This window comes from Nematolebias whitei, chromosome 6 (assembly GCF_014905685.2).
Source record: "Nematolebias whitei isolate Nwh7 chromosome 6, NemWhi1, whole genome shotgun sequence".
NCBI lineage: Eukaryota > Metazoa > Chordata > Actinopteri > Cyprinodontiformes > Rivulidae > Nematolebias > Nematolebias whitei.
Window position 1 is genome coordinate 46,108,680 of NC_056503.1, and position 15,696 is coordinate 46,124,375.

A 15,696-nucleotide genomic window follows, 5' to 3' on the forward strand; every position below is an offset into this window, starting at 1 on the left:
TTTTGCACATAAATATTTACAATATTAGGTAAATATTGTTATTAAATGAGTTTTATGCATAAAAAAAAAAAAAATGAGTTTTATGCATATAAAGATATATATATATATATATATATATATATATATATGTGTGTACACACACCTTTCTTTTTACTTATTTTTCTTCTTGTTTTTTGGTGGCTGATGTTCCAGGTAACATTTTAAATTTTTATTTGTATTTTCTTAATATAAATTTTTGTGGCGGTTCCCGGTCAGGCGCTCTGCGGGCACCTAATCCCGCTCTGCGTGTGACGTGAGGACCTCCTTCCTCTCGGACTCAACAGCAGTAATGGCGGACTACGATGATCGGGCCTATAGCAGCTTCGGCGGCGGCCGAGGGTGAGTCCCCGCTTCGAACCGACTTCTCGTTACTCGCTGCCGGCCGCGCCGAGGCTTCAGGGCCGGGCGGTGAGGCCCCGGAACTCGGCCGCCTCCGCGCATTCAGACCGGGCCGTGCTCGGGTGAGGGGAGGCCGGCGAACGTTTCTGGGAAACATCGGGGATCCCGGAGCGAGCCGCGAACACACCCGTGACAGAACCGCGGCGCGGATCGGCCCGGTGCTCCGCTGCAAAACAACATGGTTCCGCTTGGGGTTTATTGTAACGTTCCGGTACCGGTGAGAGGCGGAACCAGCAGGTGGAGTGGAGCTGCGGACTGCCCGCATGGCTGCATCATGTGTCTGCGCATCCATCCACAGAAAGACGAGAGGCTGCGGATCGATCAGTCTGATTGTTACTGATTGAGTTGTTCTGATAGGTGGTCAGGTCAGACAGATCGCTTGGTTCTGATGGGGTTTACTGGGTTCAGTGTTTCTGGTCCGGCAGTGGAACCGGTTCACGTTCTGCAGGATCCAGCAGGTCCTCACAGGAAGATTCAGGTTTTTTTTTTACCTACTCAGAATATCTGAGCTTTTTATGATTAATGTTGACTCATTTGTCACAAGCATGTAAACTGAAACCCAGTACAGATATTTAAAAAATATATTTTATTAATAGATGGAAACAGTGACAGATTTGGAGTTTTCCTGTTTTTTTTTTTTTTGCTTTTTAAAGCTGTTTCAGGTTAACTTTCCCCATCAGTACTTGTTCTTCTATGGGAAAATATTTAAACTACAACAAAAATATTTAAACTACAACAAAAATATTTAAACTACAACAAAAAAGTTGATCTAAATTTGACCTCAGAGCTTTAATACTCCTGTTACTTTCACCACAGTGATGATTAGAAACAGAAATATAAAGAAGTGATTTGACTTGTTTGATACTTTTAGAAAAAATGTCTGAAGGAAGTTCATATGGAGCGTGCACGCTCGTGCAGGTGTGTGCACGCTCGTGCAGTGATGGAGTCCGTTCTTGTAGATGGGTTGTGTTTGGTCCACTGTGTGTTTGGACCTGCCGGTGGAAGCACCTCGTGCTTCAGTAACACGTTAAAGTGCGAGCACATGCACAGACCCATGTGACCAGATGAACTCATGTTCTGTAGGTGCCGAGTGTCCTTTACATCGACTGTCAGTCAGAAGTTGGTCCAGCCTTGAAGCTTTCGTCACATTTTCTATTTACAGAATCAGCGTCCTGTTGTGTTGGAAGTTACTAGAACCAACATGTGGTTAAAAACATTTACTCTTCGGAGAACGAGTTACGGACTTTAAAATGTGCACACCCAGCTCGGTTCCACTTCACATCAACCTCAGGTCCTTTGCCAGATGCCTGGGAGTGTGAGGTTCTGTTCAGTATCTTAGCTGTTCCTAGGACTGCTCTTCTGGACAGAGACCTCTGAGGTTGTTCCTGGGATCTGTTGGAGACGCTCTCCCAGTTTGGCGTCACAGCACCAAGTGCTCCAACGACCACTGGGACCACTGACGCCTTGACTCTCCACAACTTCTGTATTTCCTTTCAGCCCATGGTATTTCTGAAGCTCCTCCTTCCTGATGTTACAGTCACTTGGAATTGCTACATCTGTCACCACTGCCTTCTTTTGTAGCTTGTTGACCACCACAATGTTGGCTATCATCACCTGTTTGTCGGTCTGGATCTGGAAGTCCCACAGTATCTTAGCCCTCCCGTTCTCCAAGTCTTCCACTTTGCCTGTGGGACCTCCAGTCCATACTCGGCACAGATGTTCCTGTATATTATTCCAGCCACTTGGTTATGGCGCTCCATGTGTGCTTTGCCTGTCTGGATCTGACATCCTGCTGTCTCAGGAGCATCTTTGCACAGCCTGCATCTTGGCTCTTCTCTGGTATGGTGGACCCCCCAGTCTCTGCTGCTCTTGTTCTGAGCGCCTGTTCTTGTGCTGAAATGATTAGTGCCTCTGTTCTGTCCTTCAGTCCAGCTCTCTCTAGCCACTGGTAAGATTTGTTGTTATCAACTACTTCCTTAATCTGCCATGCAGGGGCTTATCTTTCCATGATGGCTCCTCTTGTTCCTCCTCTTCCACATTGGGTTTCTGCTGCTGCCTGAGACATTCATTCTTCAAATCATCAATGGGGACTATCCTTCTTATGTACTCCAGTATCTGGGTTGTTTCATGTATAGTGGCTCAGATGCGCACTAGTCCTCTGCCACCGTCCTTTCTCTTAAGGTCCTTTACCACTGTCTGAACCCTCATCAGTTCCACCTCACACGGGACCAGTTAAGGGCTTGCCCACTGCTGGTACCCACCCCCACTCAGCCCAGTTTATGGGACCAACTTGCTGGTGGTTCCAAGTGAACTCCTCCGAGATGACAATTTTGATGTAAGCAGGCAGCAGCCGTTCATTGGCCAGCGGAGCTACGTCACTGGATGATCGCCCAGCAATACGACATCTGCACCTCCATTTCCTCTGTCTGTGTTGAGTGAGTCTTGTTTCTGCTGGTTTGCACCTGAACTTATAAGCAGTGCAGGGATACGTTAAAGAAATTGGAAGTCCTATTATAGGGTGGTTGAGGACCATAACGGGCGGAGTGGTTCGAACACAAAAAGACCATTTATGATCCTGCCCACAAAGCAGGGAAACAAGTCACAAGGCAAACAACTTACACCTGAGAAGAACCGAGAAGGCACGAGCCGAGTGGGGTTGCACTTATCAATGGCAAAGTGACTTTAGTTTCATAGTATCAGGGTGCTGGACTTGGGGTGAAACCCTCCATGCATTGAGGAGCTTTTGAGTCTTGATGTCAGTGGCTTCTTTCTCCTCCTTTGGCCAGGCTGTTATACCAGCTGAGTATCTGATGATGACCACCACTGCAAGTGTTGATGACCCGGACTTTGTTCTTCAGGACCTACCTTACCCTTTGTAGATACTTTGTTGTGACATTGTGCATGTGTGTGTGCGCGATTTGTCATATTACCTGTTTAGGTACAAACAAATTCATAAACCTGTGAAGTTGACTCAGGCTTTAACAGGTTTAAAGGTTTTCTGTTTGATGTCCTGAATTACAGGAAGTTACTTTAGTTTTTTCATTTGTTGCTTCTTCAAACACATTTTTTACAGGTTCTGTCACAATCAGTGGTTCTGTCTGAGGTTCTGTCAGTGGTCTGTAGTTCTGTCTGAGGTTCTGTCAGTGACCAATGGTTCTGCCTGTGGTTCTGTCAGTGGTCTGTAGTTCTGTCTGAGGTTCTGTCAGTGACCAATAGTTCTGTCAGTGGTCTGTAGTTCTGCCTGAGGTTCTGTCAGTGGACAGTGGTTCTGCCTGAGGTTTTGTCTGGGGTTCTATCAGTGGTCAGTAGTTCTGCCTGAGGTTCTGTCAGTGGTCTGTGGTTCTGCCAAACGTTCTGTCAGTGAACAGTGGTCCTGCCTGAGGTTCTGTGTGAGGTTCTGTCTGTGGTTCTGTGTAATCCTGAGCTCTGCAGATATTTTTGACAACAGTCGGGTGAATCTGATCTTCTCACAGAACTTTGTGAGGTTTTTGAGCCACCTCAGCTGGGTTGACATGGAGCTTCAACACATTTACTGTGAGGCGTCGTCTTCCTTGTTTATTTATTAAAACCTGAATGAACTCAGTTTAATAATCCTTCAGATTAAAATAACTCACCTCTGTTTTCCCAACTACACACAGAAAATTAAAAATAGAAACAGATTTCTTGTTTTGTGCGTCTCTAAAATGGGTTTGGGCTACAACGAGGTGTTGCAACTTTATTCCCGCCTGCTGCATGTTCTGAACTGAGACAAGAAAAAACATTCAGCGATGTTGCCCCCCCCCCCCCCCCCCCCCCCCAAAAAAAAAAAAAAGAAGCATAGCCCCAGCACCCCCTTGGAGTTGTGCCCCACTGTTTGAGAACTACTAGATTAAACTGATGGTTTTGTTTTACAAATAGGTTTTTGGACCGATGAGGTTCTGATTAGGTTTTTTTTTCTCAGCTGAATTTCTAATGACTGTACTGTTTGTAGTTTGTTTCCTGTTTCAGTTTGAGCCCTGATGAACGAATGAACTGACCTCTGCTCCGTCTCTTGCCCCTCAGGCCCCGTGGCGGCGGCGGCTCCGGAGGCCCCAGGAAGCAGAAGGAGTTGCCCACGGAGCCTCCGTTCACGGCGTACGTGGGGAACCTGCCCTTCAACACGGTGCAGGGCGACATCGACCTCATCTTCAAAGAGCTCAGCATCCGCAGCGTGCGACTGGTCCGAGACAAAGAGACAGACAAGTTCAAAGGTCAGCGGGTCAAAGGAGCTCCAGTCACAGGGACACCAGAAACCCAAGTCCTGCTTCTGGACCCAGTAGAACACACCCATAATAAACACCCCGGGAGGAAATGAAGAAACAGAAGTTCTCCTGTTCAAAAAATTGTTTAGTTGAATGAAAACTATTTTCTCCAAGTCTTTAGAAAGAAAGGGAAGTTTTGAGATTGTTCTGAAGTTTGAACAAGTTGAAGGGTCCAGGTTTTTTAATTAACGGAGTTACTCCTGCATGTTTAAAAACGTTGGTGGCTACACTTGTAGCAGTACTGCTGTCTTATCGAAGTTCCAAAATTCACGGTTGAAACCCGCACCTTCGTGTAAAAAGTTGTTTTTCTGCAAAAAGAAGCTGAGAACTTGTTTACTGATTTTTTATTAAAAGCTTTGTGTGAAAAATGCTAAAGAGCTCAAATCACACCGAGCGTCCACCAGTTTGAGATCTGAAAAAGAGGAAGGAGAGACAGCCCATGTCATGTCAAGGGGCCTCCTTCCCATTTTTCTTAAGAGTCACGCTGCTCGCTCCCTCACTTTCCATCCTTCGCTTCAAACAGTCTTATACTGCCATCTGGTGGTCACAAAAGGTACTACATACAAAAATTAACCAACATTTCTTCTTAAATTTGACAATAATTACAAATTATTGTCAAATTTCAAACAACATTATCGTTTATCGCAATAATTTTTTAGACAATCGCCCAGCAAAATGTGTCATCGTGACAGACCTGCATTTCAGAATTACATGCGAGTATATGAGGTGAACTACCAGAGTAAACTCAAACTGCTCCATCTGATCCAGTTCAGAGGAAACCGTTTATATCCGAGTTTACACTTTGCAGTGAAGACCTTTACACCATTCATAATGTTGCCACAGGACTCCACCTCAAATAACCAAACTATCCCTTTAACAATGCTGCGTATTCTTCCTGAAAGCGTCTCGTTTGCTCCTCTGTGTGTGTTCAGGTTAAAACCTGGCCCTGCGACTCGATGAGCTCCAGCCGTCCTGAGGAGTAAACTAAAGTGTAAATCTGTTTTTGTCTCTTTCAGGTTTTTGTTATGTTGAGTTTGATGATTTGGAGTCTCTAAAAGAAGCTTTGACGTATGACGGCGCTGTAAGTATCCGATTATTAAAAACCGCTGCACGTCTCAAACTGAACCATTCCAGTATGGTTGAGCTCAACCTGAACTTTGACCTCTGCAGCAATTAGGTGAAAGGTCGCTGAGGGTGGACATCGCGGAGGGACGGAGGCAAGAGCGAGGAGGCGCCGGCTTCGGATTCAGGAAAGATGAAGGTAGAGGTAGGAACTGTAACCACGGACGGGTCGGTCCGAGGATCTCAGAGCTGGGTTCAGACGATGCGGTTCTGTTTGTGTCACATCGGGCTTTTACAGAAACCCGAAGAAGCGGTGAGTCCGCTCAACGAACAGCATGCTCCACATGGTCCAGTAGTGACTTCCTGATTCTGACCCAACTTGGGTCATGATGTAAGACATAAATAAAAACACAATCAAGGATTTACAAATCTCACACACAGTTCATAAAAAAACAAACAGATCAAATGTTGAAGCTACGCAGATGTTCCATTTTCAGGAAGATTCAGGTCATTAAGAACCTGATGGCATCAACACGTCTGTTTAAAGTTGCTCCAGGTCCAACAGTCTGTCCAGGACCTAAGGAGGACGTGAGGAGACCAGTTGTTGGAGGATTCTAGCTGTTCATCCTTCCTGGATCTTCTCTGCTGGATGGGAGCAGATGTTCTAAAACCTGTAGATGTTTTTCTGCATTGCTGGAGTCTTTCCAGATGTGTAAGTTGCTCATGATGCCAGAGGCACGAATGCACCCCCATATCATCAGAGAGGCAGGCTTTTGAGCTGTGAGTTGATAACGGGCTGGATGGTCCCTCTCGTCATTAGTATGGAGGCCATGGTTTCCAAACAGAGCCTCACATTTGGACCTGTCAGGCCACAGAACAGTTCTGTGCCTCAGTCCATTTAAAACGAGCTTTGATCCTGAGAAGGTGACGGTGGTTCTGGGTGGTGTTTACGTACGACTTCTTTGCCTGATGGGGCTTTGAGCAGCATCTGTGGATGACACGATGTTCTGTGTTTACAGACAGTGGTCTGTGGAGGCGTTCCTGATCCCATGCAGTGAATGTCCAGAACCTGACCTGGCTTTAATGCAGTGGCCCCTGAGGGCCCGAAGATCACAACCATCCAATTTTGACTCGGTAGAAACTCGTCCTTTGAGCTCAGAGGTTTCTACAGATTCTTCTAATCTGTTGATGAGATTATAAACTGGACATGATGGAGATTCAAAGTCTTTCGTTCAGGAACTTTATTCTGAAAGTCTTCCACTAGTTTTAGACAGACTGCTGATCCTCTGCCCATCTTTACTTCTGACAGATTCAGCCTCTCTAAATGTTTTATCTTCTTTGTCTTTAGATGAATATTTGTGAGCAGCAGTATGGTTTCATACCATACGGAGATAGAGCACCACAGATGCCATCTTTGTTTTGAAGATGCTGATGGAGAAGTACAGAGTGGGTCAGAAAAAACTCCATTGTGTCTTTGCGGATTTAAAAAAAAAGTATATGATAGGGTGCCGAGGGAGAAGGTGTGGTGTTGCATGAGGAAATCTGGAGTGGCAGAGAACTATGTTATACTGGTACAGGACATGTAAGGACAGCAGGACAGTGGTGAGATGTGCTGTAGGGGTGAGATAGCTTCAAGGTGGAGGTGGGAGTGCATCAAGGATCGGCTCTGAGCCCCTTCTTGTTTGCTCTGGTGATGGACCGACTAACAGATTTTGTTGATGCAGGTCAACAGTGCAATGAAATGTTCAGGATGAGAAGAATTGATTTGACTCGCTAAAAACAGACAAGAAATAATAAAGCATGTAATAAGAGTACAAAATAAAGTATCAAAAAGTGATAAAGAAATATAGTAAACAACAACATGGTAGATGAGGTCAGGCAGGAATCCCTGTGGACTATGATGTTTGCAGATGACATTGTGATCTGTGGTGAGAACAGGGAACAGGTGGAAGAGAACTTGGAGAGGTGGAGGTATGCACTTGAAAGAAGAAGAATGAAAGTCAGCCGTAGTACGACAGAGTCCATGTGTGTGAATGAGAAGGAGGAGGTGGAACAGTGAGTCTACAAGGAGCAGAGGTCACAAAGGTGCAGGACTTCGTGGACTTGGGGTCCACTGTGCAGGAAAATGGGAAGTGTGATGAAGAGGTGAAGAAGAGAGTCCAGGCAGGATGGAGTGGAGGAGAAAAGGTTCAGGAGTGATTTGCGAAAAAAGTGTGTCGGCAAAGGTCAAAGGAAAAGTTTACAAGACAGTGGTGAGACCAGCTGTGTTGTATGATCTGGAGACAGAGACATGGACACAAAGACAGGAGACAGAACTGGAAGTGGCAGAAATGAAAATGATGAGGTTCTTCTTAGGAGTGACAAGGATGGAGAGAGGACAGAGTGAGATGGAGGAGGACAACTCGCTGTGGAGCCATCTGAAGAGGGAAAAGCTGAAAGAAGAAGAAGTTATTAAATGTTGCTCCAGCTCGTTCTGACCTCTCACTGTTTACAGCCTCTTTAAAGACGTGTTGCTTCCACCAGATTTAATATAAACTTCTTTTCCTAAAAATGGAACAGTTTCTTACTTTCAACACTTGGTTTGTTTGATTCGTTCTGTTGTAAATAAAATATTGTTCATGGCTTTGTGAATTATTAATTCTGTTTTTATTTACACAAAACACACTTCTGTCAGAACTTGGCTGAAGAAACGAAAACTAAATATTTAAATTCTAACTGAACGTCCCAGTTTTTTTTAAACAATCACTGACGTGGTCTGGATCCAGCTTTGTGAGTCTGATCCTGGTCTTGACTCCGTGGTTCTGATCCTGGTCTTGACTCCAGCTTATATTAATCATCTGTACTGTTCTGGAAAGTCCTGATCCAGTCCTTGTTCTTTTTATTTTCAACAATCCAGATCTTCCTGGAATCTTCTGAAGTGGTCCATATCAACAGTTCTTCAGACGTTCTGACGGACTTTCAGAACATCATGAGAACTCCTGATCTGGACCGCCCCAAGGATTTCAGGAAGGAAAGTCTGAAGAGATGAGGACTGGATTAAAACTTTTGCACTGTGATGATCAGGTTTGTCTGAGGAGGAGAAGTCTTCATCCTTCACCTCATCCTCACCTCCTTCCTCTTGAGTCTAACGGGTTCTGGTTCTGTTCAGATCTGCTGCTTTCTAACGCCTGCTCTGATTGGCTGATGGAACACTAACAAGCTCCGCCTCCTTTCTGCTGCCCCTGCTCCTTGTAGTAGGAGGTGCCTCCTCCTCTTCCTTGTTGGTTTTTCTGCTCCTTGGTATCCCTCCTCTCTCTTTCCTCCCTTCTTTTTCCTCCTTTCTTCTACTCCCTCTTCTCCCCTCTGTGTTTCTCCTTCTCTCTCATTTCCTCTCTTCTCCTTACTTCCTCCTCTTTCTCGTTCTTTCCTCTTTCCACCTGCTTCTTTCCCTCCTCTTCCTCTCAGTGTAAAACTCCCATATCGCCTGCAGGACGAGGAGGAGGCTCTCGAGGAGCTCCCCGAGGAGGAGGAGGAGGAGGAGGAGGACGGGACTCCCGAGAAGAGTTCTACGACCAGCCAGGAGGAGGTGGGCTCAGAGAATTCAGCCGGCCAATCAGAGCCCTGCTGGCTGGGCTGCAGCCAATCAGAGCCCTGCTGGCTGGGCTGCAGCCAATCAGAGAGCAGGATGATGTTTGAACGGTGAAATCTGGCGAAAGTTTGTTCGTCTGAAGGAAACAACGGCAAAAAAAACTGAACGTTTCAGGTTTTTGTTCTGAAGTTTCACAGAAGCGTCCAATCGTAAAGTTTTAATGTTTACAAAGCTGTAATAGGATCAGTCTTGTGGACTGAAAAAAGTAAATAAGTTTAATTTAAGCCATGTGTTTAGAAGTAAACAGAAATCAGTTTTTTAAAGAACAAAGTCCATGCTCAATAATCCAGGTATACAATCCCCCTGATGAAGCCTTCCGGATCGAAGACGAAACGTTTCAGCACAAAAAAAAGAAACTGTCCAGATGACCTGACAGAAAAATGTTGGAGTTTTTTAAAGAGTTTAAATCAGAAGCAGCCGCCTCACTGAAACAAACAGGAACCGACCCAAAGGTACCAAATTTAAACGTCTGACAGGGTTATTAGCTTCAGTGAAGAAACATACCTGAGTTAGGTTGTGTTGCATGATGGGAAGTGAGCGCCATTTTGTGAGTTGCACCTCCGTTTGTTGTCATGGAGACCGGGCAGAGTTCAAAAACAGTGTTTCCTAAAGGTTTCTGCTGTTGGACCTTCAAAATAAATGCTGCAGAGGGACCTTTGTCTCTGACTTAACTAAAAAACAAAGAGCTTTGTTGAACATTTATTTATGACGACCAGAGTTTTTATCTTTTTGTTGCAGTATACGTTAAATATGTTTCTGTAGAGGTTCTCCTGACGCTCCACCTGGTGTTTGATTAGCAGGCTGGTGTTGTGTTAAAATCTGTTCCCTGCAGAATGTGAGCCCTTTATTAAACTAAACTAAACACAAAAAGTAGGGAAGTTTGTACGTCGGTAAAAACCCAGCTTGTTTCCCGTTAAATGGAGCCTCACCTGTGGGCTGAGCAGCAGAGTTTGGTTTGTGGGTCACACCCATGAAATCGTCTCTTCCAGGCAGTTTGTTCTGATCCAGACTTGTTTGGAGGGACAGCCCCCCGTTTTCTCCCATCATGCCTTTCTCTCATCTCGTTCTCATTCAGTCATCTGCAGTCATTCTCACCTGTCAGATTGTAGACGCTGACTCACCTGTCCATCCGTCTCTGCAGGTTTCAGAGATGACGACTACATGGGGGGGCGGGGTCGAGGAGGCGGCAGTCGTCCCGGCGACAGACGAGGAGGAGGCACAGGAACAGGTCGCTTCAGGGAGGGGCCGCCCCGCGGAGGAACGACAGATTTCAGGGAACCCTCTGAAGGTGACATCACTTCCTGTTTGGGGTTCTGATGGTGCCTTTTATTTAAGTTTCATACGGTTTGGAAGGTTGACAGTTTGGATATATTTCAGATGCTGAAGTTTTGTTTGTTTGTGCAGAGGAGCGTGCACAGCGGCCCCGCCTGCAGCTGAAACCTCGGACCGTCTCAGAACCGCTCAACCAGGTCGCCAACCCAAACTCTGCCATCTTTGGCGGAGCAAAGCCACGAGAAGAGGTGATCTCCAAAGAAAAACCCTAAGACTGAAGGCTGCCAGGGCTGGGGGGCGGGAGTGGGGGGCATGAGGAGCTAATGTGATTGAACTTTGACACACGCAAAAAACAGGATGTAAAAACAGTTAGTTAGCATTCCTTCAGACAAACGCCACCCCACTTCTACTTCCTGTTTGTGTCGAGTATTTATTCTTAGTGGAATAAAGCCGACGTGCACTCCGACACTGATCAACAATAAACCTGTAAACACAAACACAGCAAGCAGCTCATAAATGCATGTAAGCCCTGCCCCCTCAATGCCACCTCCGCTTACTGTGATGTCATACCTGCTTTCCCCAGTAGCCCCGCCCCCGCAGGGTAAACCTGCATCTCATTATTTTTTGTATTTCCTGATAGTTCAGCTGAAGTCCCGCCCCATAACCCTGATTGGTTGAGTTGTAGACAGACATTTTTATTTGCTCCTCTCCGTTTAAAAAATAGTTGCTCGTTTCCATGGTGACCAATCAGATTCTCCATCTTCAAATAATGTGACTGCTCATAATCCTGGGGGGCGGGGCTTATCCTGCAACAGGATGAAATTCTGGCTTCCAGCTGGCACCGCCCCCTCAGATATCTGCAGCAATCCACCTGAAGGAAAGAGTTATTTTCCCATGATGCACTTATTCAGGTGACATTGGGCTGAGAAATGACGCGTTCACTGTCTACAGGAATTTTCTTCACAAACTGGTTGATGATAAAAGCTGCGTTAAAGTTCACTTAAAAAAACTGAAAACAATGTTAACCAAAGTTCCGTAATCTTTAATTAATTGCATCTAAAACAAGTAAAGCATAAACTTCCAACCTGAACCTGAATGCAGCGCAGATCAGTCTGTTGAAGGGCGTGGCCTACAGTCAGGTCTCCTCTGATTGGTTGTCTCAGCTGTGTTTTCAGAGTCCTGTCCAATCAGCTTTCAGGATGAGCTTAAGCTGAGAGGAAAGCTCTGCTCTGATTGGTCTGTTGGTCCACACTGAAAACGCCGGTTCTCTTTGATCTTTAATTCAGCGGAAGATCCGACAGGAACTGAAGTTCTGAGTTAGAACATCAGGAGATGTTTCAGGAGATTAAATTAAATAAATTATCTCAGGGGAGGAATTAAAGATCCTTTAATCTAAACTACAGTAGTCCCTTGTTTATTGCGGGGGTTACGTTCCGGACCCCCCGCAATAAGTGAAAAACCGCGAAGTGGAAATGACAGATTTCTGAGTTGAAACAACCAAAACAGTTCAGTCAGCTAATAAATTTAAATCGACTAAACTAAAGCAAAAGTTTATTTAGTAAGAGTTTATTAATCAAGATAACGTGATAATGTTTATTCACTCAACTTGAAATTTTAAGTTGAGTAAGCAGTAATGCCTTTTTACTCACCAGCTCTGCAGAACACAGCAGCTCGGTTCCGGTCTGGCTCGGTTCTGGTTCGGCAGACTTACCCAGCCCTGGTCCGGTTCTGATCGGCTCTCTGCATCCACTGAGCGCCGAAGTCACTACGAATACTGTAAGGACCGAACTTTTTCGGATCGGATCAAAACTTTCCCTCCATTTCAGCAGAAAGCAACTTTGCCTTCTGGGTAATGTAGTCCTTTAGACTGGCGATACAGTGTAGGCTTATTGAGAGAAAACTACAAAATGGTGGCACTATTTATTTTATTTATTTATTGTCGTGTACAATCTTACAGTACTGTACTTTGAAAATCCGCGAAACAGCAAGTCCGCAAAAGTCGAACCGTGAAGTAGTGAGGGACTACTGGATTAGAAAATAATCTAAAAGATTTAATCAGTTGCTAATAAAGCACAAGAAGGAGCTGCTGACGGTCTGAACCAGGTTCTGATACTGGGCTGGTTCTGGCCCCACTTCCATCCTGAATTGTACCAGGTACTTACTGGGTACTTAAATACCACGTAGGTAAGTTCACCCAGTATTTACTTACCAAGTGCACAAGGATATACATACCTGGTACATACTTACTTGATAAGCACTGTACGTACACACCTGGTATTTATTTACCAAGTACACCAGGTACTTGTTTACTGTGTCTTTGCATACCCACCAGGTATGTGCTTATTGGGTAAAAAAAACATACACAGTATGTACGCACATACTGGGTACTTACTTACCAGTTACATACTTATTGGTTATATACTTAATTGGTACAAATATAGTATGCATGTATGTACCAGAAATGCCTGTTTGTCCTAAGTTACTGGGTTTGGTACTTACTGAGTATGTACCCAGTGTGTTCCATGTTACTCTTAGCGAGTACTCAGTTGGTACCCGTTAAGTGTAACCCGGTCCATTGGGCGGTTTGTGTGTCGGTACCAGAACTTGTTAAAGATCAGGAAGTGGAACAGAAACCAGTTTAATGTTTTTCACAGAGGAGAAACAAAGTTTTGATGTTTGGGTTCATGATGGGCGCAGGAGGTAAAGAACAGAACGATGAATGAGAAGATTTCAAGTGTTTTAATGATTTGTCCCTTCTTTACTTCTTGCTCCCTTTTTTCTTCTCTTTCTGTGTTGCGTCTCGTCCCCTCGCCTCTTTTTTCCCACCTGTCTTTGAATGCAGCACTGACCCGTTTAAAGCAGCCGTCGCAGCCTCCCGACCGGACGGCGGCGCTAACACGTCGCCAACACAGAAGAAGAAATTTGAAGGTTTTTTTTTTTTTTCGGTGTCCTTCGATTGTTTCAGTGTGGATCCGACGCCGACTTCCACCAAGAATTTGTTATTAAATGATCTTCAAAGTCTAAAAAAAAAAAAAAATCTTCTTGTCCAATAAAGCTGGAACTTTGGTTTGTAGCTCAAATTGTAGCGTGTGCTTCTTTGGTTCTGGTTCTGGAGCCTGAACCAGGTCCAGGTGAGGTCTGTGTGGATCAGGTCTGTGGTGGCTCAGGTGAGCAGCGTTTGTTTACCGGGACGTAAACTTTTTCTAAACATGTTATTGTTCATTTGTTGCCCCACTGTTTATTATTGCAATAAAACTGTGTCATCATCATCAAACAACCAACCAGAATCTGTTTGCTTTCAGGGTGGGCGGGGTCCGGGCCGGGTTCTCGGTTTGAATCCTCAGAATAAAGAGCAGAGCTGCTGTTCTGTTTCTGAACACAAAGCTCTTTTCTTTAGACTTCACTTTGTTCCTGGTAACTTGAGAGTCTTTCAGTTTTGTATTTGGGCTTGGAGCGAATGAAGGATGATGCAGCCGTCCAGAACCGCAGCAGGTCTTTGGAGAAAACAGAACAACTATTTAGGGTCTAAAAAACCGCAGCGGATCAACGCCATCAAAAAGTCAGCACAAAAAAAAAAAAACCTCCATATGACCTGACTGAAAAATGTTGGATTGTATACCTGGATTATTGAGCATGGACTTTGTTGTTTTCAACCAGATTGACAAGACTGTCAACAAGGAAGAGGGCTGGCAATGGAGGAGGGGGCGTACCAAAGAGACCATCTTATCACAAGCAGAACTGGTTTGTTCCACTTTGGAGGAAGAATCAGTTTTGTTGTGTTTCCTTGACTGATGAAGCCTTCCGGATTGAAGGCGAAACATTTCAGCACAAAAAAAAAAAAAACTGTCCAGATGACCTGACTGAAAAATGTTAGGCCATCGGAAAGTCTTAACGGGAACAAATCCAGGCCAGACCTGAACCTGAGAGATGCATCAGAATCGGTCTCAGTTCTAGGTTGACTCAGAAGAAACAGTTCTTGAAAGAAAATTTAGAAAGTTCTGAGGTTTTGATGTGTCCTCTTGAGAAGAATGGAAACTCCACCTGCTGGGTCCCAACGTTCCTCGACCCAGGGTCCAGAGGTTCCTTCCTGGACTTCAATGGGTGGATCCAAGATGGCCGCCACAGCCAACAGACCTGCAAACCCAGAAATGATTTTGAGTCAGTTTTTCAGGTGTGAGGTAGTAGCTGAGAATCATCCTCAACGCTCGGTTTGAAGGTTCGATCAGAGCGAGCGGCATTTCTGTTTCACATCGGAGGAGTTCTTTTAATTCCAACTAAAAACTGCAGTTTTATGTTTTTAAATGCTTCTGAGCCACCAACTCACATGCAAATCCCTCCCCTCCCTGCTGAGGGTTCATCCGGGTTACGAGTGGTTTTATCAGAAAATATATGATGGCTCTAAGAACTTAAAATTGTTTCCTGTGTGTGTCTGTATTTGTTACCTTGTAAAGCCCATTTTTCCAACACTCACTCAGTCAACCTTCATTTACACAGGTGGATCCCTGTGAGCCTCAGGGACTCGTTCACAAGAGAGACCTGAACTAACGTGTGAATTGAGGCTGGGGTGGGGTTAGGTGGATGAAGGGCTCCTGTTTAGATAAATAACAGTACTACTGTAATTTCTGGACTATCAAGCGCACCTAAGATGCACTCACTAAAAAAAAAAAATATATATATATTTTTTTTGCACGTATAATATTAATAAGGCAGAAACAACAATTCACGAGTTCTGTCTGACCCAAACTGTGGCCTTGACGCCGGACTTATCTCAACTCCTCCTGGAATGTTTTGAAAACAACAAAGATGCTTTGTCTCCTCACCTCTCCCTTCCCCAAGACCGTGGACATGTGACAGAACCTCAACTGAGCTGAAGATGAACGTCACCTCTTACTATGCTACGACTTTCCCTTAAAAAATCAATGTCTTCACCGCCTATATGTTCATGTATAACGTCTGTTTATGTTGCTTTGCTGTGGTAGGTTTTTTTGATGCCTCAAATCGTGCCCTGTCTAGGAC

The 15,696-nt window shown here is 44.9% G+C and overlaps 1 protein-coding gene across 4 annotated transcripts; it reads left to right on the forward strand.

Annotated features, from left to right (window-relative positions):
* Positions 1-291: 291 nt before the first annotated feature.
* eif4h (eukaryotic translation initiation factor 4h) lies at positions 292-13,934 on the forward strand. 4 transcript variants are annotated; one of them, XM_037677683.1, is made up of 8 exons: positions 292-378; positions 4,480-4,667; positions 5,735-5,799; positions 5,889-5,985; positions 9,250-9,345; positions 10,550-10,696; positions 10,813-10,928; positions 13,523-13,934. In XM_037677683.1, the coding sequence occupies exons 1-8, from the start codon at positions 329-331 to the stop codon at positions 13,526-13,528; spliced, it is 765 nt and encodes a 254-aa protein (XP_037533611.1). In that variant the 5' UTR covers positions 292-328; the 3' UTR covers positions 13,529-13,934. The 4 variants fall into 4 exon arrangements, with proteins under 4 accessions (XP_037533611.1, XP_037533612.1, XP_037533613.1 ...); XM_037677684.1 differs by lacking the exon at positions 9,250-9,345; XM_037677685.1 differs by lacking the exon at positions 9,250-9,345 and having other exon boundaries at positions 5,889-5,979.
* The last annotated feature ends 1,762 nt before the right edge of the window (positions 13,935-15,696 follow it).

Bases quoted from the DNA above. Each gene is read 5' to 3' on its own strand.
- eif4h (XM_037677682.1), top strand. From the start codon at position 329: ATGGCGGACTACGATGATCGGGCCTATAGCAGCTTCGGCGGCGGCCGA. The intron at 4,668-5,734 runs GTCAGCGGGTCA...TGTCTCTTTCAG, and splicing joins AGAGACAGACAAGTTCAAAG to GTTTTTGTTATGTTGAGTTT. The intron at 9,346-10,549 runs GTGGGCTCAGAG...CCGTCTCTGCAG, and splicing joins CTACGACCAGCCAGGAGGAG to GTTTCAGAGATGACGACTAC.